The sequence below is a fragment of the Chiloscyllium plagiosum genome, unplaced genomic scaffold (assembly GCF_037043375.1).
Source record: "Chiloscyllium plagiosum isolate Xiang-an unplaced genomic scaffold, Cpla_swu_hap1 HiC_scaffold_10, whole genome shotgun sequence".
In the NCBI taxonomy this organism is placed as follows: Eukaryota; Metazoa; Chordata; class Chondrichthyes; order Orectolobiformes; family Hemiscylliidae; genus Chiloscyllium; species Chiloscyllium plagiosum.
Genome location: NW_028270148.1, coordinates 32,314,052 through 32,336,675, shown reverse-complemented (window position 1 = coordinate 32,336,675; position 22,624 = coordinate 32,314,052). Strand labels below are relative to the sequence as shown.

The following is a 22,624-nucleotide window of genomic DNA, read 5'->3' as shown; positions in this document are numbered from 1 at the left end:
TTTCTTTCTTTTTTGTTGCCCTCTGGTCTTTGTAAACTTCCCAATCCTCTGATTTCCCATTGCCCTTTGCCACATTATATACTTTCTTCTCTTTTGCTGTTATGCTATCCCTGACTTCCCTATTCGGCCATGGTTGCCTCATCCTCCCTGTACTGTGCTGCTTTTTCCTTGGGATGAATCTCTGCGGAGTATCCTGAATATCCCAGACTCTGGGATACTCTGTGGAGTATCCCAGACACTTTGCTGTTGCTGTTCCACTGTTCTTCCTGCTTGGCTCTTCTCCCAGTCAATTCCACTCAGCTCTTCCCTCATGCCCCTGTAGTTGCCTTTATTCAGCTGTAATACCATTATCTCTGATTCTATGTTCTCCCTCTCAAATTGCAGAGTAAATTCAATTATATGATCACTGTCTCCTTAGGGTTCCTTCACTTTTAAGCTCCAAGATCAAGTCTGCCTCATTGCACAACACTAAATCCAGTTTTGCCTGTTCCCTTTGGGCTCTACCACAAGCTGCTCCAAAACGCCATTTCGTAGACATTCCACAAATTCCTTTCCTTGCAATCCACTACCAACTTGATTTTCCCAGTCCACCTGCATATTGAAATCCCCCATGAACACTAACTTTGCCTTTCCTATACATCTTTTCTATCCCTTGGTGTATCTTGTGCCCCAGCTCCTGACTACTGTTTGGACGCTTGTACACAACTCCAACTATGATTTTGTTTTAACCTTTTTGCAGTTCCTCAATTCTACCCACACAGATTCTACACTATCTGACCCAACTTCATTTCTTACTATTGATTTCATTTCATTTCTTACTAATAAGGTAACCCCACCCACCTGCCGATCTGCCTACACTTTCAATCTGACATATATCCTTGAATATTCAGCTCCCAATCCTGATCCCTTTGCAGTCACATCTCCATGATCCCCACCACATCCTACCTGCTAATTTTGATCTGCGCCACAAGATCATTTAACTTATTCCTTCAGATATAACATCTTCAGTTCTGTATTAACCATCCCTCTTAGCATGAATTACATTGGTCTTTTCCCTGGGGTGGAGGAGTTCAAAACGATAAGGGGAGAGAGTCTTAAAAAAGACATAGGGGGCAACTTTTTCACACCGAGTGGTTCATGTGAAATAACTGCTAGCAGAAGTGGTAGATGCTGGTACAGTTACAATATTTGAAAAGACATTTGGAGAAATAAATGAATAGGAAAGGTTTGGAGGGATACGGGCCAAATGCAGGCAAGTGGGACTAGTTTAGTTTGGGAATATGGTTGGCGTGGACTAGATGGACCGAAGTGTCTGTTTCCATGACGCTGACTCTCGTTCCCCATTATCTACAGCACAATTACTTGTTCAAAGAAATCCAATAATTTAAACTTTAATCTCCCTTTGACAAAACCATACTGTCTCTGCCTGATTATTTTGAACTTATTGAAGTGCCCTGTTATAAAATATTTAATATAACTTCCAACATTTTTTAATGACAGATATTAAGCTAACTGGCCTGTAGTTTCCTGCTTTCTGTTATCCTCCCTTTTTGAATAAGGAAGTTACATTAGCTATTTTCCAATCTCAGGGAATGTCTGAATCCAATGAGTTTTAGAAAATTAAAACCGACATGTCAACAATTGCACTGATTACATCCAAGGGTCTTAAAGGAAGCAATCTGTCAGGACCTAGGGACTTGTCAACCCACAGTTCCAACAGTTACTTGGTACTACTTATCTGCTAATTGTATTTTGTTGAAATCTTCTCCCTCCTTTTCCATTCCTTATTTACAGCTATTTCCTGGATGCTACTCATATTCTCTAGTGAAGACAAATGAAAATATCTGTTCAATAGATCTGCCATCTCTTTTGTCTTCTATTAGTAATTCCCCAGACTCATTTTCATTTAACACTTTGTTAATACTTTTTAAATATCTGGGGAAACCTTTTCTATCTGTTTCTATATTTTTAACTAACATTCTCTCGTACTCTATTTTTCTCTTATTAATCTTTTGGAAATTTTTTGCTGTGTTTTACATTCTGTCCAGTCTTCTGACTTGTCAGTTATCTTTGCACAATTATGTCTTTTCTTTGAGCTTGAAGCTATCTTTAACTTTATTGTAGTTAACTAAGGATGATAGGTCTGTCCTGAGAAAATTTGTTCTTGGTTATTGGAATCATGATTCAGTGCTTTCTGGAAGATCTCCTTAAATATTTGCCACTGCCTATCTGTTCCCCTATTCTGTTAACCTAAATTGCCAGTTCACTTTCGCTAGCTTTGCTTTCTTGCTGTCATAATTGTCCTTAATTCAAAAGTAGTCTTGGACCCCATACTTCCCCCTCTCAAATTGAGCGAGTGGCTAGGGGATGGCATGGTGGCTCAGTGGTTAGCAGTGCTGCCTCACAGCGCCAGGGACTGGGTTTGATTCCAACCTCTAGCAACTGCCTATGTGAAGTTTGCACATTTTCCCTGTGTCTGCGTGTGTTTCCTCCAGATGCTCTGGTTTCTTCCCACAGTCCAAAGATGTGCAGATTAGGTGAATTGGAGTGCTAAATTGCCCATAGTGTTCCAGGATGTGTGGGTTGGGTGCATTAGGGCTAGATACAGGATAGGGAAAATGGGTCTGGGTGGGTTACTCTTCGGTGGGGTTGGTGTGGACTTGTTGGGCCAAAGGCCTTGTTTCCACATGGTAGGAATTCTTTGATTCTATGAAATCATATTTAAAATTCAATGATGTTATAGTTGTTGCTTCCCAGGGGAACTTTAATCATTAGGTCAGTAATTAGTCCTGCCTTAATGAAACTAGGTCTACTATAGCTTGCTCTCTGCTTGGTGGCACAACATGCTGGTCCAAGAAATTGTCCTGAAAACATTCAATGAATTGTTAGCTGGACTACTTTTACCTGTCTGATTTTTCTAGTCCATATGTAAGAATTAAGACTAAGATTAGGCAACTTGCGCCTACTGTACTTTTAATACAATCATGGCTAATCTCATCTCTGCCTCAACTCCATTTTCCTGCCACTCTCCATAACTCTTCAACCTATTAATAATTAAAAATTTGCCCATCTCCTCCTTAAATTTATTCAGTGTCCCCCACATTCTGGGGCAGTGAATTCCAGAGATTCAGAACCTTTTGAGAAGTGCTTCCTCCTCATGTCTGTTTTAAATCTACCATCCCTTAGCTTAAAACTGTGATCCCTTATTTTCGATTGCCCCACAAGAGGAAACATCTCTTCTACATCTGGGTCAATCCGTTACAGCATCTTATATACCTCATTTGGATCTCCTCTCATTCTTTTAAACTCTAGCTAGTATAATCTAAACTGCTTCATCTCTCCTTATATGAAAAGCTTTTCACCTCTGGAATTAATCTAGTAAACCTTCTCTGAATTTGATTAAAATCTCCAATAATAATACCTGTATCCTTTTTAACAATCTCCATTATTTCTTTCTCTGTCCTACAATGTCTTTTCTGTTAGGCAGCCTGTCCACAATACTAGTTCATCTATTTTGTGTTGTATGCTACATGCATTCAAATACAGTACTTTAAGTTTTGTCCTTTTTATTATTTTCATTACCTCTAATCTTATCTGCTGATTTGCTCTTCGATCTGCATCTTCTGTCTCATCTTGTCATTGTCCGTTTACCATTTACCATGTTAATTCCTTTCTCCGTTGCATATTCACCACAGTTTCCTAAATTTGGGATCTTGCCCCCACTATTTAGTTTAAATCTGCTCCAGTTCCCTAGTCATACAGTTTGCAAAAGCACAAGTCCAATACACTTTAGGTGTAGACCTTCCCAATGGTACAAATCCCACTTTCCCCAGTATTGATGCCAGCTTGGCACAGATCATGTTGTCTTTGTCTAATCATACTATGATGTTCTAAGGGCATCAACTTCTTTAGTAATAAATTCCAATATTTTCCTGTGATAGATGTCAAGTTAACTGGCCATATTTCCCTGGTTTCTTTCCTGTGTCATATTGACTGAGTTTGTCAGCTGAGGACATTCTCTACAATCTAGGAAATTTTGGCAAATCATAACCAGTGCATTCATTGTCTCTGCAGCTATCTCTTTTGAGAGAACATAGGCTATCAGATTCCTGGAGATTTGTCAACTTTTAGTCTGATAGGTTTTCTAATACATTTTATCTGTTGCCATTAATTATCTAAAATTCATCGGTTTTATTAAGTCATTGGAATACCTCTATTTTTGATATATGGTTTGTTCTTTCACTGTTTATAAACACAGTATATTTGTTCAATCTCTCTGCCATGTCAGTTGTATAAACAATGCAATACTGGTCAATGAACTATGGAGTGTTAGGATGATTAATCATTTTTGATACTGACTTTCATAACAATACCAGTGCTGGGGGTGAGGTTGAGGAAATCATAACTGTGACCATAAGACTGTAAGATGTAGGAGCAGAAGTAGGCCATTCAGCCTATTGAATCTGCTCCATGATTCAAATAGATAAAAGCTGATCTGATAATCCTCAACTTCACTTTCCTGCCTTTTCCCTATAATCCTTGATTCTCTTACTGATTAGAAATCTGTTTAATCTTAGCATTGAATATATTTAACAGTGCATTTCTCCAAATTCAATGCTCGATGAAGTAGAAAATTTCTCTGATCTGGAACTTAAACCTGCTATGAAATGACCTGCTATATCAGCCTTAAAATAAATTGGAATAACCCCATTGGTATTATTTTATATTCTCATGGCCTTTCTCATGTGAAAAGGATGTGAAAGAGCACTAAGGCATTTTAAGGCAGTGATCAATCTTAATTCATCAAGACACAGAAGTCATTATAAATGAGCCAGTTGTGGTGTTACTATGGCAACATATTAGGGAAAAATGTGTACATCATGTTATGTTGCTTGGTAACCAATTATATGTATAGCACACTGAAATAATCATACTTTTATATCTCTTGTTTGAAAGACTGATCCAATGAGACTTGACTCATTGCAACTTTCATTTATGGGAACTGAGAATTTTTATTTCACCCTGCAAAGGATAGGGAATTTCCTGGTAATAGGTGTGCTGTTCATTATCAATGTGTACAGTCATTTAGGTATGCTGTTTGATATGCATAACATCACTGATGTGGCAGATGGGTGTGGTTCAAAGGTCAGTGTTTTTCTGTTGCGTAGCAAGAAAATTACATGGCCCAGACTCTGATTCACTCAAACATAACTTACCAGAATTCAAATTCTGCCTGATATTTTGTGCATTTTCCCCCAACCCTTATGGAAAACTGCAGCACATAGGATGATAGATAACTGGCTTATTTATATATGGTGTGGGGCGGACAAACCAAAAAAATGTTTTCCTGCAAATCAATTCAAAAGGAGCTCAATTCATCTTAGGAACTTTCCAGGGCTTGGTGAAGTACAGAACTCCATTGAGCATGGAATTATGCTGAGATAGCCAATATGAGCTGACTGGGGGAACTGTGTTGCAACTTCAGTGTTCTTGTTCCTGATAATTATCCAATGTCGTAATCTGGGGAATGTGGGTTTGTGGGTATCAGGTGAGGGTCTGTTTGGGCTGAGTTGCATTGTTTTCTTATGATAAGATAACTTGTCAAAGAAAATTGCTTCAGTTTACATGTCGAAAACAGTGTTTGTGTTGGAGGGAAAAATGTCAGATGAGGGAATAATTCATTGTAAACTCACTGTCTCTGTTAGTTCAAGATGAAATTTTCATTAAAAAATAAAGAAAATTTTCATACGTCAGATCCCAGACTTGGCTAAGGCAATACTCTTTGGTTAAGTGCATGATTTCAGTAAGAGATAAAATGGCAGAGATAGGTACTTTGCTACTGCTACATGCTTCCTAGTAATTGCTGTAGAAGAACTAGTGACCTACGAATACTTTTTAAAAAAAAAATGTATATCATGACTTTTAAAAAGGTGTAGTATGAATGATAACTCTATACTATGCTTTAAAGGTTTTCACGAGAGATAATGGGATAGGTGAAAAGGAATGCTGACAATGTGGTGATTGCTAATTGTAGTTGTATTTCATTAACATTTCCAGTCTTGACATGTTACTTAAGGGATCCTTCGATATTCTTGACTATTTAAGGTCCAACATTTTGTTTTGAGTTTTTTTTTCTTTTTCCATTTCTCTCTCTTCTTGCTCTAACAACACTAATTTAATGAAACCATAGATATAGAAGCAAAATTAACTCATTTGGTGTATTGAGTGTGTTCTGCCATTCTATCATGGCTGGTATGTTTATCAAACGCATGCTCCTGCCTTCTCTTGATTTCCTTATCAATCAAGAACCTATCTCTCGCAGTCTAAAATACATTCAATGAAGCCCTTCATCCCTGGGGCGATTCTTGTAAACTACCTCTGGAACCCCTCCAATGTTTGCACATCCTTCCTTTGATATGGGGCCTAAAACTGCTCATAATATTCCATATGCAGTCTGACTGGAGCCTTGTACACCCTTAGCAGAATGTCCCTGCTTTTGTATTCTCATCCTCTTGAAATGAGAGCTAACATTGGATTTGCTTTCCTAACCACCAACTGAACCTGAATGTTACCAAAAGAATCCTGAACTGGAAGCAGGGTGAACCCCAATCTTGGAATTCTGCTGTATGGACCCCGAGGATATGCAACAATCATGTTGGTGAAGGCTGCAATCTCCAGTTGCTGGTATTATTTCCTGTCGATCAGTGGGGCAGATTTCTTCTCACCATTTGTAAGTGATTCTGGCAAGACTTGGGTGACGTTTTTCAGCAAGCTCGAGCTGCAGCTCCATCCATCCTGTTCCTTGATGAAAATGATTCCATCCTTGGATCATGTTCACATGATGGAGCAAATGGCTGTTCTGTTAGAGTGTCCTCTTCATTCTTTGTACTTCAGATTTCTGAAGCCTTTCCCCATGAAAACGTAGTCTGCACCTCTCTTCCTACGAAGGTGCATTGCCTCTCACTTTCTTACATTATATTCTACCTGCCATATCTTTGCCCCCTCTCTTACTGTGTCCAAATCTTTCTGCAGCCTCCCTGCTTCCTCAACACTATTGTCCCTCCACTTATCTTTGTCATCTGCAAACCTAGCAACAATGCCCTCAGTTCTATTTGTCTGGATTATTAATATATAATGTGAAAGTTGTGGTCCCAATGTGGACCTTTGCAGACCTCCACTAGTCACTGGCTACCATCCTGAAAAAGATGTCTTCATCCCTACCTTTTGCCTTCTGCCAGACAGCTAATCCTTTATCCATTGCTGGTACCTTGCCCTTAACATTATGGGTCCTTATTTAGCAGCTTCCTGTGTGGCACCTTGTCAAAGGCTTTCTGCAAATTCAAATAGTTCATGGTCACTGGCTCCCCCTTGTCTAACTTGCTTGTTACCTTCTCAAAGAATCTTAAAAGGTTTATCAGGCATGACCTCCCCTTATTGAAATTGTGCTCAGTGCTATTTTACCTGCACGTTCAAGTGTTCTGCAATCTCTTTCTTAATAATGGACTCTTGAAATTTTACAACCAAGGTCAGGCTAAGTAGCCTATACTTTCCTGACCTCTGCCTCCTTCCCTTAAACAGGGGTGTTATGTTAACCATTTTCAGTTCTCTGGGATCAGTGATTCCTGAAAGATCACCAATAATGCTTCTACAATCTTCTCAGCTATCTTCTTCAAAACTCTTGGGTGTAGTCATCTGGTCTAGGTGATTTATCCTTCGGTCCTTTCAGCTTCCTCAGTGCCTTCTTCTTGATGGCCACTAAACCCACCTCAGCCCCCTGACTCTTGAAGTTTGGGTAATCTGGTGAATTCCACTGTGAAAACTGATGCAGAGTACCTATTCAGTTCCTCTGCCATTTCTTCGTTCCCCATTACTACTTTTGCAGCCTCATTTTCCAGTGGTCCAATGTCCACTCAGGCCTCTTTTTTTGAAGAGATACCTTTCTGATATCTTTTTAAAAAACTCATACAATCTTCTTTTATTTTATTAGCTAGCTTAATCTCAAATTTCATCTTCTACCCCTTATTGCTTTTTAGTTATCCTCTGCTAGTTTTTAAAGGCTTTCTGATCCTCTGGCTTCCTGCTAATCTTTACCACGTTATGTGCCTTTTCTTTTGCTTTTATGCTGTCCTTGATTTCCCCTGTCGACATGGTTACCTCATCCTCTCTTAGTAGGTTTCTTCCTCCTTAGGATGAATTTTGCTGTGCTTCCCTAATTATGCCCAGAAACTCATGTCATTGTTGCTCCATTATCATCCCTATTGGGTCCCCTTCTGATCAACTCTTGCCAGCTCCTCGTGCTGAGTTTGTAGCTCCCTCCTCGGGTGAATGGAGGACAAGTGCCTGGTTGCTGGCCTTGGCTAACTTCGCTCAGCCTGAACAGGAACTGAACGAGTGACATTCTATGTATGCTAGATATCACTGGAATATTGTGTCCCCATTCTGGGTACTATACTTTAGCAAGGATACGAAAACTTGACAGAAGGTGACCAAAAGATTTACTAGATTTGTTTTTAATTTGCTTATGGGATGTAGGCATCACTGGCTAGGCCATGAGCCAATTATTGCCAATCCCTAATTCCCCTTGAGAAAGTGGTGAGCTACCGTTTCAAAATCTGCAGTCCTTGGGTGTTGGTGCACCCACACTGCTGTTAGGAAGAGTGTTCGAGGAATTTGACTCAGCGATAAGTTAAGATGTGGTGATAAAGTTCCAAATCAGAATACTCTGTGCTTGTTAACTGCCAGAGAGCAAAGGTTGTTTAGTCAAGAGCCTAGGCATGTACTTCTCTCATCAGAGATTTATTTTGCATCACTTACACATCTTAAAATTTCAACTGCACTGATTACATATTCCCTAAATATACCCAGTCAAGTACTTGCTCCGTTATCCCTTAATTAACATATTCCCTAGTTCCATTTGGTCTCAGGCATCCCTACAGAGCCTACTCGATCATCACGTGGTTTGGAGGGCAACGTGGAAGTTGTAATGTTGCATTTGCTGCTGTTCTACTTCTAGGTGGTTGAAGTCATGGATTTGGAAGGTACTATTGAAAGAACCTTGATGACTTACTGCAGAGCATCTGATGGATGGTAGATATTGCTGTCACTGGTACTGAATGTTAAATGTGGTGGATTAGGTGCCAGTCAATCGGGTTGTTGAATGATAAATTTCTTGTGTTGTTGAAGCTGCACTTATTCAAGCAGGTCAAGAGTATTCTATCACACTCCTGATGGTGCCTTGTAGATGGTTGAACAAGCACAGGGGAGATAGGAGGTGAGTTACTTGTGTTATGAAGTTGAAGGTGTGTGCTGTACCTTTTTAAGAGAGAGTGAATGCTGTTCTGCACTGATAGCTTAAAGAGCAGTCTCAGCGTCCTGGGAAATTGAAAATATATAACATTTGGCTGTGAAATAAATACCTGAGTTGGTTGCTGTTTTGACAACAATTTGAATTCAACCAATCAGTTTAAATTATGCCCCAGGATATTAAACTGAATCAAGTTTGAATTTGTTGTTTTGCCAACATTGAACCAAAGAGATGATCCAATGTTGGGGATATTAATAAAGGCAGGTATTTTGAAAATCAGTCAGAGCAACTGCCATAGAGAGACGCAAGATATTAAAACACTCTATCAAAGGTACCTTTTCATGAAACATATTTGCAGTAAAAAGAAAGACGACGACCCAGGAAGATCTTCAGCTGGAAGAAGACAGTTACCAAAGATGACAGCAACTGTATGGTTTTGAAATTAAGTTGATATAATTTGAACGTGTTTTATTGGAACAGTATATTGTTAGAGTTGGAGGCAGGTAATAAGCAGTTAAGAGAAAGAGGGGCTTCGAGTTGTGAATAGTTATTGTTTGATGTTCACTTTTAGAGTTAAAGAATAAATTGATATTGTCTTTAAATAGTGGAATTTGGGGAGTTCTGTGTCACTCATTTTAACATTACGAGGCGAGGTGAGCTTTTCTGGGTGTTTAGTTTAACAGAGGGGTTCACCACCATGTTGTAAAACTTGCTGCAAAATTCGAAGCCTCTGACCAGCTCTTTTCGCAAAATACTTATTTAGCTAGTCCCATTTAGTTTTTGGCCAGTTGTAACGCAGTATTGATCATGGGTCTTCGGTGAAAGGAATGTAACGAACATCAAAGGGTGATGATTAGATACTTTGTTGTTTGCAATTGCTAGTACCTTGTAAGTCATGAATGTTACTTGCCATTTATTAGCCCATGTCTGGCTGTGGTACAGATTCTGCTTAATATAGACTAGGGCTACTTCAGAATCTGAGGAATTGTGAATGGTGCTGAACATTGTGTAATCATCAGTGAACATCTTCACTTATGTTTTAAGATGGAGGAAAGGCTGAATAGCCTTCTTTTGTATTGTAGTTACAAACAGCGTTTACATTGGAAGGCAAATGTGAAAACAGATTATTGACCCCAAGCATGATTTTGAGAGTCAGACTTCTGCTTAAAAAAAAATGCTGGAGCCTAGAACAGTGACCACGAAACAAAAGAACAATTAGAGCTACCTTTACTTACAAGGTCAGATCATCTAACTTCTCGTGCAAGCTTAATGACTGACATAAACTAATCCCTCTGGCTCAATCTGTAATTTACAATATCTGAATTATCGTACTATGAGAGAATCAATTTTATCTTTAAGTTAGTCCATTGCCAACTTGGCAGCTTTCTTTTTAAATTCACATTTGTATTTTCTTAGCTGTTTGAGGCCTCCCAACTGGCTTTTTCTTCCCACAGTACGGAACCATATTAGCCAAATTCGACATCGTACAGTGTAACTGCAGATCAGACTCATTATCCTTCTATATAATTTTGATCTATACCAGCCCCAGCTTTCTGTGTACCTTTTAGTCATGATGATGACCTACTTATTGGTCCTCTTTTGTTCTTTCTTCAGTTATGTAGTCACAGTTCTCTACACTGAACCCCCTTCCTTACCATGTCATTCTGCCATAACGTTTCTCTGCATTCATTGGCATCTTTTATTCCTTTCTCTTCTCTCAGAAAACTCCCATTCTCCTTTCTTAGTGTTCTGTCATTACTCTCTAAGCATTTTACAGGACAATGGTGTTTCTCATTCCATGATAACTATTGTATAAATATCACAAGTATAGTTAAATACTGTTGAGATTACAACCCCTTACGTTGGTACGGTCTGTCACAGGTAAGTTCAAACTAATAGAGGACTTAAAGCTGTGTGGGGAAGCTGCACATCTTCTGAAATTTTTGCTTCCATTTGTCAGCTGAAAAACTAATATATTTGTGTTAGACACTGCAGCAAATAAGTGAATTGCAGATATCCAGCTATGGTCAACCTCGTATAATAGGAGCAGAGGGTTCTTTTGTAAAACTACCCTTGTTGGTTGTGGTTCAGTATACAGTGATCACAAACCCAGCACATCTTTTGGTAGTCCTTATTTGGATTAACATAATGGGATTATTCAGCTGATAATGGTCAGGAGCAATAAACAAAGTAAAAGCGTGTTTCATAAAAAAATGTTCTCAATTGTTTTCTAATTATTACATTTCTGATCTTCCCATTGATACATTGTGTACCAAAATTAGAGCTCCAGGAAAGAAGTTGAGACAAATACACAACCAATTGAAAGAACTTTGGGCATTGTTGCTAAATTTACCGATAACACAAAGATCGGGTGGAGGGACAGGTCATGATGAGGAAGTGGGAAGGCTCAGAAGGACTTGGACACACTCGGAGAGTGAGCAAAGAAGTGGCAGATGGAATACAATGTGGGAAAGTATGAGGTTATGCACTTTGGTAGGAAGAATACAAGCATAGACTATTTTCCAAGCAGGAAAAGGCTCCTGAAATCTGAAACCACAAAGAGACTTGGCAGTCCTAGTTCAGGATTTTCTTAATAGATCGGTTTGGTTGGCAATTAGGAAGGCAAATGCAATGTTGGCATTCATTTCAAAATGGCTGGAATACAAGAGCAAAGATGTACTGCTGATGCTGTGTAGGTTCTGGTCAGACAGCATTTAGAATATTGTGAGCAGTTTTGAGCCCCAAATCTAAGCAAGAACTTGCTGGTGTTGGAGGGCGTCTAGAAGAGGGGGTTAGTACAATTGATACAAAGGATGAAGGTCTTGTCATTATGAGGAGCAGTTGAGGTCTCTGGTTCTTTACTTGATGGAGTTTGGAAGGATGACAGGGAATCTGATTGAATCTTGGGGAATACTGAGAGACCTGGATAGAGTAGATAAGATGTTTCCACTGGTTTGAGAGAGGAGGACCTAAGGGCATAAGCTTAGAGTTAAGGGACGGCCCTTTCAGAACTGAGATGAGGAGGAACTTCTTCAGCCAGAGGGTGGTTAATCTGTGGTACTCATTTCCGTCGAGGGATATGGAGGCCAAGTCATTAAATATGTTTAAGATGGAGGCAGGTCTTGATTGGTGAGGGGACAAAGTGTTACTGGGGGGAAGGCAGGAGGGTGGGGTTGAGAAATATCAGCCATGATCAAATGGTGGAGCAGACCTGATGGGCTGAATGGCTTAATTCTGTTCCTTTTGTCTTATGATCTTATTTGGTATCTGCTTTTTTCCTTTCACCCTTCCCCTCTCCATCCTACAGCGCTGACTATACTGCTGACACTTCTGCAATGACCATTCTTAATGTTTGAATACAAGGTAGCAAAGAAAGGCTAAGACTTGTGGAATTTTACCACACCATATCTGAACATCTTTAGTCTGAAGAAGGTTGAGGAATCAGTATTACGTACATAAGGTCCCCCAGAACTTTTACGTAGGGATGCATCTTGGAGTGATTTACAGAGTCTTCAGAGTCTGAGTTTTTAGGTGTGAAACAAGTAATTTCAACTCTCGGAAACTCCTAGATACATTTCTAACAGCACCACAAATGGATTGAAGGCAGATGTCTGCTGCTTTTCTCAGCAATTGATTTGTGATTTATAAAATTGCAGAAAATGTTGAAAATCACAAAGGATAATTGCGAGGTGAAAACTTCAGTTTAACCAATCTTAATTTGGTGAAGATGAAGCAGACATGCTGTCATGATAATCTGATTAATATGTTCTGATTCTACATATTTGGTTTGGTTCTGGATTTCTGATGATCCTAGTTGATTTTAACTGAGAAAGCAATTTGGATGCTACAACTATCTTTGGCATTCATGTACCAAGGAAAGGAAATCCGCCTTTAAGGATATCCAATAAGCAAAAAATAAGGTTGAGTTGTGATCTCCCCAGCATCAAACAGCTTGTCTGCATTCACTGTCTGGTCTCATACTTTTAAGTGTGGCCATGTGGGCAGTAATACTTGTGAGATTGTACTGGGGCAAGTGCGAAAGCCTGTTTGTTTTTATAAAAGTACTCTTCCATTGATGTTTCTTTCAGTGCATCCCCACCTCCTCATCACCTCACAACAATGTCACCACAGCTCCAAAGCTGCCATCAGAAAGGTGAGTTTACTTTTTCTTTTCAGAAGCTAGCATACTTGATAAACTGAGTACAAGTGGAAGTAAAGAACAAATAAAGGCATTTAGTGAGAATTGCCTCTTGACTGCCTTGGGGAGGTGATAGTGCAGTGGCATTGTCGCTGGCCTAGTAAATCAGAGAGCCAGATAATGTCTGGGGGTCACCACGACAAATCTAATTTTAATAAAACGCTGGAATTAAAATCTAAAGTCTAATGAAGACTACAAACTAACCATCAATTGCCATAAAAACTCATCTGGTTCACTAATATTCTTTAAGGAAAGACCTTAAGGAACAACCACCTGATGAAGGAGCAGTGCTCTGAAAGCTAGTGCTTCCAATTAAACCTGTTGGACTATAACTTGGTGTTGTGTGATTTTTAACTTAAGGAATGAAAATTGCCATCCTTATCTGGTCTGACCAACATGTGACTCCAGATCCACAACAATGTGGTTTATGCTAAACTGACCTCTGAAACAGCTTAGCAATCCACTGCATTCAAAGAAAACTGAATGGACAACAAATGTGCATATCCTATGAATGAAAAAAAAGTAATTCTTTGTAATATAAAATGGCTGATAATTTTTACTTTTAAAAATGAATGAAAATGTCCTAATATTTACTCCCATGTACTTTAAGCCTTACAGACATGTGACAAAATGCCATTTCACTGAATCAACTCTCCAAAGAGAAATAGAGGGGAAAAGTTATATATTTCCGTTTCTCTTACCAACTTTTTCTCTTTTTCTTGAAGAACTAGAGGTTACAGTTTAAAAATAGGGGGTCACCTGTTTAAAACAGATGAGGTGAATTTCTCTCTCTTGGCCGATCATGAATCTTTGGAGATCTTTTCCTCAAAAATCGGCGAAAGCAGAGATTTTGAATATTTTTAAGGCAGAGGTGGATATAAACTTGGTAAGCAAGGGGATGAAAGATTATCAGGTATAGACAGAAATGTGGATTTGAAGTTCTAATCAGATTAACTATGATCTAATTAAATGACAGAGCAGACTCAAGGGCTGAATGTTCTACCGCTTCTCGTCTGTGTAACACCTGACTCCTTATGAAATACAACTCTGAGCTGCCAGTACCATATTGAGTTTTGGTACTGGGCATTGAATGGTTACTTAAGTGCAATATGCAATATTCCACACAGTGCAATTCCAGCAGAGGTTGGGGAAATTGAAAGTACAGTTTAAATCTTTTGTAATGATTATTTTCAATGGTGGAAACAGAGCAAAAGATAAGGCTGAAGCATATGCAGCAATCTTTAGCTAGAAGTGCTGAGCCTCATCCAGTGATTCCCAGCATTACAGGCAACAGTCTTCAGCCAATTCAATTCACTCCACATGACACCAAGAAAATGTTGGAGACACTGGATACTGCACAAGCTAAGGGCCCTGACAAAATTCTGGCAATAGTATTGTGCTCCAGAACTTGTTGCTGCTTTAACCAAGCTCTTTCAGTACAATTACAATTCTGGCATCTATCCAACAATGTGGAAAATTGCTTAGGTATAGCCTCTGCATAAAAAGCAGGACAAATCCAACCCAGCCAATTACTGCCTCATCAGTCTACTCTCAATCATCAGTAAAGTGACGGGAGGTGTCATCAACAGTGCTGTCAAGCAGCACCTCAGTGATGCCCAGTTTGGGTTCCACCAAGACCACCTAGCTCCTCGCCTCATTACTGCCTTGGTTCAAACATGGACAAAAGAGCTGAATTAGAGGTGAGATGGGTGTGACAACTCTTGACATCACTGTGGCATCGAGAAGCCCAAGAAAAACAAGAACCATTGGGTATCGGGGGCAAACTCCCCAGTGGCTGGAGTCATACCTGGCAAGTAAGAAGATGGTCATAGTTGTTGGAGTCATCCTAGCTCCTAGCTCCTGTGTCAGTCATCCTAGCTCCAGAACACCCCTGCAGGATTTCCTCAGGGTAGTGTCCTTGGCCCAACCATCTTCAGTTGCTTCTTCAATGACCTTCCCTCCATCATAAGGTCAGAAGTGGGGATATTCACTGTGCAATGTTCAGCACAATTTGTGACTCCTCAGATACTGAAGCAGTCCCAAGTTCACATGCAACAAGATCTGGACAATATCCAAGCTAGGGCTGATAACTGGCAAGTAACATTTGCACCATACAAATTCCAGGGTGTAACCAACAATAAGAGACATTCTAACTACTGCCCCATGACATTCAGTTATGTTACCATCACTGAATCCCCCACTATCAACATCCTGAAGGTTATCATTGACCAGAAGTTCAACTGAACTTGCCACATAAACACAGTGGCTGTAACAGCAGGTCAGAGGCTAGAAATACTTCGGTGAGTAACTCACCCCCTGACTCCCCAAAGCCTGTCCACCCTCTACAAGGCTCAAGTCAGGAGTGTGATGGAACACTCCGCACTTGGCTGGATGAGTTCAGCTCCAACACCACGTAAGAAGCTTGACACTATCTAAGACAAAGCAGCATGCTTGACTGGCGCTAAATCCACAAGCATCCACTCCCATTGACGCTCAGTAGCAGCAGTGTGTACTAGCTATAAGATGCACTGCAGAAATTCACCAAAGATCCTGATACAGCACCTTTCAAACCCAGATCTACTTCCACCTCGAAGGACAAGGGCAGCATATATATGGGAAGACCACGCTGACTTATATATCATTTTTCCTTCCTTGTTGTTGGGACAAGATCCTGGAATTCCTCCCGAATGGTATTGTGGGTCAATCCACAGCAGATGGACTGCAGCGGTTCAAGAAAGCAGCTCTGCACCACCTTCTCAAGGGCAACTAGGGACAGGCAATAAACGCTGGCCAGCCAGCGATGCCCACATCCCCAAATGAATATGTTAAAAGTACAGTATTATCCATTGCCCCATTGACGCAAAATGTTAAACCAATTCTGTGCCCTATGTTTACCCCTATCTCAGGCTAAGAAACTAGGCTCAAATCTGCATCTTGATGCGTCAGGTAAGCTACTTAGTAGATAAGCTTGGTCAGCCATTGAGGAAGAGAGAAGTCACTCAAAATAACTGTTTTTTGCTGGCTTAGCAATGTTAGACAACCGATTTTTGTTTTTGGTTGAACCATATGCTAGGAAGTGATTCAACAAAATGCAATCTGCTGATGCTCCGTCGTTCAACCTAGTTCTATTGGAGGATGGATTTTGGAGATACCCTAATAATGGTAGAACAGATATACATGTGCACTAATTAAACAGTTGCATTTCATGATGTGTGTTGATTATTGTTTTGGCTGAGATCAATTAGTGGTGCATTAAAATTGACTCCAGTGTCCTTGGACCAGAGAAGGGAAACTGGGTTCATAGTTTCTAATTTCTATTGAACACATCATGAAAGGTTTAAGTCTTAATATTGGCTGAAGAGGATCTGGCCCTTGGCTATGATTTCCCAGATTCAGAATTATGAATTTCTGACCATGAAATTATGAGAGGGCATTGAACGAGTTATTCTGGCCGCATACCTCCACTAGGAGATTCCATTCTATAATCTGCTATAGTTTTTTAAAAAAATCTCTTTACCCAATTCAATCAGTTGACAGCATGTAATTATTACGGCTCCTTTTCCCCTTCCTGTCCTGAAGAGGTGTTATTTGGGTAGAGAATCATAAAGTCACATAACACAGAAGAGGCCCTTTGGCTATTGAATCTGTGCTGAGTTATTTACACTAGTCCCACCTGCCAGCACTTGGCTACAACCTTGAATGCTATGACATTTCAAGTGATTATCTTCGTACTTTTTAAATATTGAGTTTTTCCATCTTTACTACCATCCCAGGCAATGCATTTCTTCTGATTCCCACCAGCCTCTAGGTGAACAATGTTTCCTCAAATCCCCTCTAAACTTCCTGCCCTTCAACTTAATATTATGCCCTCTTGTTATTGATCCTTCCACTAAAGAGTTCATCTGCTTCCTAATCACCACATTCATACCGTCATAATCTTACACACCTCAGTCAGGTCCAGTATACAGATATCCTTTTCACTGTTGGCAGCACAGAAATTGTTGTGTATAGAATTTCTATGCTACACTTGTAACTATGACTACCAAAGCTTAGCACTATAATTGGTTGTTGGCAGCTGACTAAAATCTGGCTAGTAAGAGTAGGTTGTTCATAATTGATATCACTGCTTTCCCAGGGGAATAGAGCTATTATCTTATTTACTTTCTCGTGAAGAGACCTGATTGCAGATTTTAGCATTCCAAATTAGGGCTGATTTGTGAGTATTTGAAGGTTGATATAAAAGTTGGTTGTTTATGATCATTTTAAACTTGCATATTTCTTGTTAGGTTCAGATATCGATGCTGCCACTGCTATGATGTTGCTGAATTCATCTGCAGAACAAAGACTTCCTCCGTGTAAGCCTTGCTTTTAAATTTCTGGATTATGCGTTAACAAATTCTGGTAGTAAAACTATAATTTACTTTTCTATGTCAGATGTTTCTCTTTCCAAATTTGCTACATCCTTCCTCAGAATCTGCTAACTGTAAAACCAATCCAATCTTTTGATGTGAGCATTAAAACTTAAACTGACTTTCTCCCCCTTGCCTTATATTTTGCACTGTTTCAGAGATTTATCCAACTGTCAATTATAATGCTTGAAACATAGCTCACTGCATCTTTTGTGTGCTGAGAAACTCTCCTTATAAATATATTTCTGCTCATCACTCTCCTAACCCTCTTACTAATCATTTAAATTAACAACGGCTTTATCGTGAACTTCTCAATGAAAGTATATATTATTTCCCTCTTCACTCTGATTTTTTTTAAATTTAAAAAAACTTAGTTTTCCATTTTAATTGAAAAACTTCCAGCATCTCCAACTGGCCCTTAGTTTCTGATCTTGACATTATCCCCGGTAAATCTATTTATGTGATCCTATTGCTTTGGAGTCCTTTCTAAAATGGTGCATTCGAGACAGTGATTTATATAAATTTATCATTGCTTCTTTGTATGTTATATCCATACTTGTTTGCCTGACTCAGTCTGGTTATATTTATTAATGTGTTTGTCTACCTGCATGTATTTCAGCGAGTAATATTTCAAACCCTTAAAACTTTCAGTGGCTTTCTCACATTGTCACACTCCTTGTTTGTCTTCACACAGTGCATATCTTGACCTTTGCATTTGCAATTTGACTGTCTGTTTAGCTAATCTTCCTGTGTCTTCATACTGTCTTGTGTAGCCCTCCTCACTGTTTGCTAAACCACCTATTGCCATGTTGTCAGTAAACTGAGATTGTTGTCTGTTTGCCTCAGTCCAACTTGTCTCTGTACACAAAAAAGAATAAAAATGGTTCCATATTGACCTTTGATAGTGGAGTTCTGATCTTTGCTGGGGCAAGCAGGTGCGGGAACAGGTTGGCTACTCGCCCCTCCTAACTTAAAATCAGAGATCTGTTTCCCTTACCAGAAATGCTGCCTGGCCTGCTTAGTAGTTTGTTTTCTTTATTTTAGATTTCCAGCATACATATTATTTTGCTTTTGTTTAAAATTGTTTGGGTTAGCACTATGTTTTTAAGTTTATAAAATATTAAAATTCACCTCAAAGCTCTGCCTCATATTTACTGACTGAACTATGGGAGAAAGACCCTGACATATTTTTAAAAATAAAATCCATAAAAGTTGCTGCAACTCCCTTGCAGAACTCATCACAGTCTGTGATGAACCACTTGACCAGAAATTAAACATGACCTGAAGGAATTTAGTTGAAACACAAAATACGGAATCAATACAAAAACATCAATGGCCTTGACTTGCTAGTGTCGTTCTGCAGCAACAGACAATTTCCATGATTTTCCAAAAAAAATTGAATTACAGTCCCATTCCTCACACAATGAAGCCAATCAGCTCCCTGAACTTTACCTGAAAAACATTCTTACTTAAAAGTGAAGGACCTCCCAAACTCATGCAAAATATAAAATCAAAATGATTCCTCTATTTGTCATGAGTAAGTGTTTATTAACTTGTCTCTAATTTTACATATTTTATCAGGTGAGCCATCTCAGCAAAAAAGTCCACCAATGAGCCGAAAACGAAGTTACAAACGTGCATTTTTGAAGCCTGCTCCCACTTTGGTGAAAATAACTGAAGCCACGTGCAGAACAAGGTAAAACATTGTTCAATTTGATTCTATAGAGTGATTGATTCTTCTCTAATGTCCTTGGGTGTGAAGGTAGTGGGAAATAACCTTACATGAAAATAAAATCCTGTCGGCTAAGTGATTTAATTTCATCCAAATGCAAAACTGCTGTATCAAGTAAGGAGGTCTCTGGTCTCTCCCCTGGTTTATGGGTCAGTCAGCAATCCTCTCTCAAACCAGTCGTAGTCAAGTAACAGTTGACCATGTGTTTGAGAAAGTAAGGAAATTAGCTGATGGTACTGAATTGCGACAATTATATTCAAGAAAATAAATTGTTTGAAAGAATAACTTGGAAATCAGATTACAGAATTGGTTTAGATGATAGACCTGAGTTGTTTTGTTGTTTTTGATAGTATGATAGTAAAAGTTTCTTTCAATACATAAGAAACAAACGAGAGGCAAAAATAGAGATTGGGCTGCTCCAAACTGATGCAGGAAGGCTAGTGATGAGAGGTAAGGAAATAGCTGAAGAACTTAATAAATATTTTGTGTTATCTTCACAGTGGAAGACATGAGTAATATCACAACAATTAAGGAGAGTCAAGGGGCAGAATTGAGTATGATGGCCATTACAAAGGAGAAAGTACTTGAAAAGCTGAAAGGTCTAAAAATTGATAAATCTCCTGGCCCAGATGGGCTACATCCTAGAGTTTGAGGGAGGTGGCTGAAGAAATAGCAGAGGCATTGGTTGTAATCTTTCAAAAATTACTGGAGTAAGGGAAAGTCCCAGATGATTGGAAAATGGCTGTTGTAACCCCCTTGTTCAAGAAAGAATCAAGACAAAGGATGGAAACTTATAGGCTAATTAGCCTAACCTCAGTTGTAGGTAAAATTTTAGAATCCATCGTTAAGGATGAGATTTCTAAATTCTTGGAAGTGCAGGGTCGGATTAGAACAAGTCAGCATGGATTTAGTAAGTGGAGGTCGTGTCTGACAAACCTGTTAGAATTCTTTGAAGAGGTAACAAGTAGGTTAGACCAGGGAAAATGATGTTATCTACCTAGACTTCCAAAAAGCCTTTGATAAGGTGCTTCACGGGAGGCTGCTGAGTAAGGTGAGGGCCCATAGTGTTTGAGCTACTAGCGTGGATTGAGGATTGGCTATCTGACAGAAGGTAGAGAGTTGGGATAAAAGGTTTTTTTTGGAATGGCAGCCGGTGACAAGTGGTGTCCCGTAGGGTTCAGTGTTGGGGCCGCAGCTGTTCACTTTATATATAAATGATCTGGACGAAGAGACTAGGGGCATTCTGGCGAAGCTCACCGATGATACAAAGTTAGGTGGATAGGCAGGTAGTTCTGAGGAGGTGGGGAGGCTACAGAAAGATTTAGACAGTTTAGGAGAATAGTCCAAGAAACGGCTGATGAAATTCAACGTGAGCAAATGCGTGGTGTTGCACTTTGGAAAAAAGAACACAAGTATGGACTATTTTGTAAATGGTGAAAAAATTCATAAAGCTAAAGTACAAAGGGATCTGGGAGTGCTAGCACAGGATTCTCTAAAGGTTGATTGCAGGTTAAGTCCGTGGTTAAGAAAGCAAATGTAATGTCATTTATCTCAAGAGGGTTGGAATGTAAAAGCAGCGATATGCGACTGAGACTTTATAAAACTCTGGTTAGGCCCCATTTAGAATACGGTGTCCAGTTTTGGGCCCCACATCTCAGGAAGCACATACTGGAGCGTGTCCAGCGGAGATTTACACAGATGATCCCTGGAATGGTAGGTCTAATGTATGATAAACGGTTGAGGATCCTGGGGTTGTATTCATTTGAGTTTAGAAGGTTGAAGGGAGATCTCATAGAAACTTATAAGATAATGCATGGCTTAGAAAGGGTGGATGCTGGGAAATGGTTTCCATCAGGCGGGTATACTAGGACTCTTGGGCACAGCCTTAAAATTAGAGGGGGTCAATGTAGGACAGAAATAAGGAGACATTTCTTCAGCCAAAGAGAGATGGGCCTGTGGAATTCATTGCCACGGAGTGCCGTGGAGGTTTGGATGTTAAATGTCCTCAAGGCAGTGATAAATTCTTAATCTTGCAAGGAATTAAGGGATGTAGATAAGTGGCGTTGAAATGCCCATCAGCCATGATTGAATGGCAGAGTGGACTCGATTGGCTGAATGGCCTTACTTTCACTCCTATTTCTTATGGTCGTATCGCTTTTAGAGAAACTAATCATTGATTAAATCACCAAAAATTGGGACAGACAACTGTTGTCTTTATGGCCTGTCTGATATAATCATTTGTACGTTTTAGTCCAAATACCAACAGATTGTTCAAAACAATGGTTTTTATACTAAGCAAACTATCAACTCTCATCCTTCTCAATAAAAATTGTTATATAGTGTTCTGCACTTTGAGGTAAAAGTCCATGCCAAATAATATGTCAATCACTTCCATGCCCTAAAAGTTTTATCCCAACAGGTTTAATTTCAGAACAACATCACAGATGGCAAGATATTTTGTACATATTGTAACATATAGTTCTTTTTGAAAATGTCTTGGGTTTTCAGTGTATATAAATGATTTGGATGTGAACATAGAAGGAACAGTTAGTAAATTTACAGATAACACCAAAATTGGAGATGTAGTGGACAGCAAAGAGGGTTACCTCAGACTACAACAGGATCTTGATCAGATGGGCTGAGGAGTAGCAGATGGAGTTTAATTTAGATAAATGTGAGGTGCTGCATTTTGGAAAAGCAAATCAGAGCAAGACTTATACACTTAATGGTAAGGTCCAAGGGAGTGTTGCTGAACAAAGAGCTTGGAATGCAGATTCGTAGTTCCTTGAATGTAGAGACACAGGTAGATAAGACAGTGAAGAAGCATTTGGTATGCTTTCCTTTATTGGTCAAAGCATTGAGTACAGGAGTTGGGAGGTCATGTTGTGGCTGGACAGGTCATTGGTTAGGCCACTTTTGGAATATTGCATGCAATTCTGGTCTCCTTCCTTTCGGAAGAATGTTGTAAAACTTGAAAGGGT

General features: G+C 39.4%; 1 protein-coding gene and 1 long non-coding RNA gene across 6 annotated transcripts in view; one reads left to right on the top strand and one right to left on the bottom strand.

Annotated features, from left to right (window-relative positions):
• The window catches only part of LOC122548002 (uncharacterized), a 116,464-nt gene that overhangs the window by 39,448 nt on the left and 54,392 nt on the right, over positions 1–22,624 (bottom strand). The window lies entirely within an intron of this gene.
• The window catches only part of LOC122552719 (forkhead box protein N2-like), a 67,893-nt gene that overhangs the window by 34,149 nt on the left and 11,120 nt on the right, over positions 1–22,624 (top strand). The window contains exons 5-7 of the mRNA XM_087991258.1: positions 13,393–13,457; positions 17,789–17,857; positions 19,493–19,607. Coding sequence (XP_087847384.1) covers positions 13,393–13,457; positions 17,789–17,857; positions 19,493–19,607 — 249 coding nt within the window. The remainder of the gene's footprint in view (positions 1–13,392; positions 13,458–17,788; positions 17,858–19,492; positions 19,608–22,624) is intronic.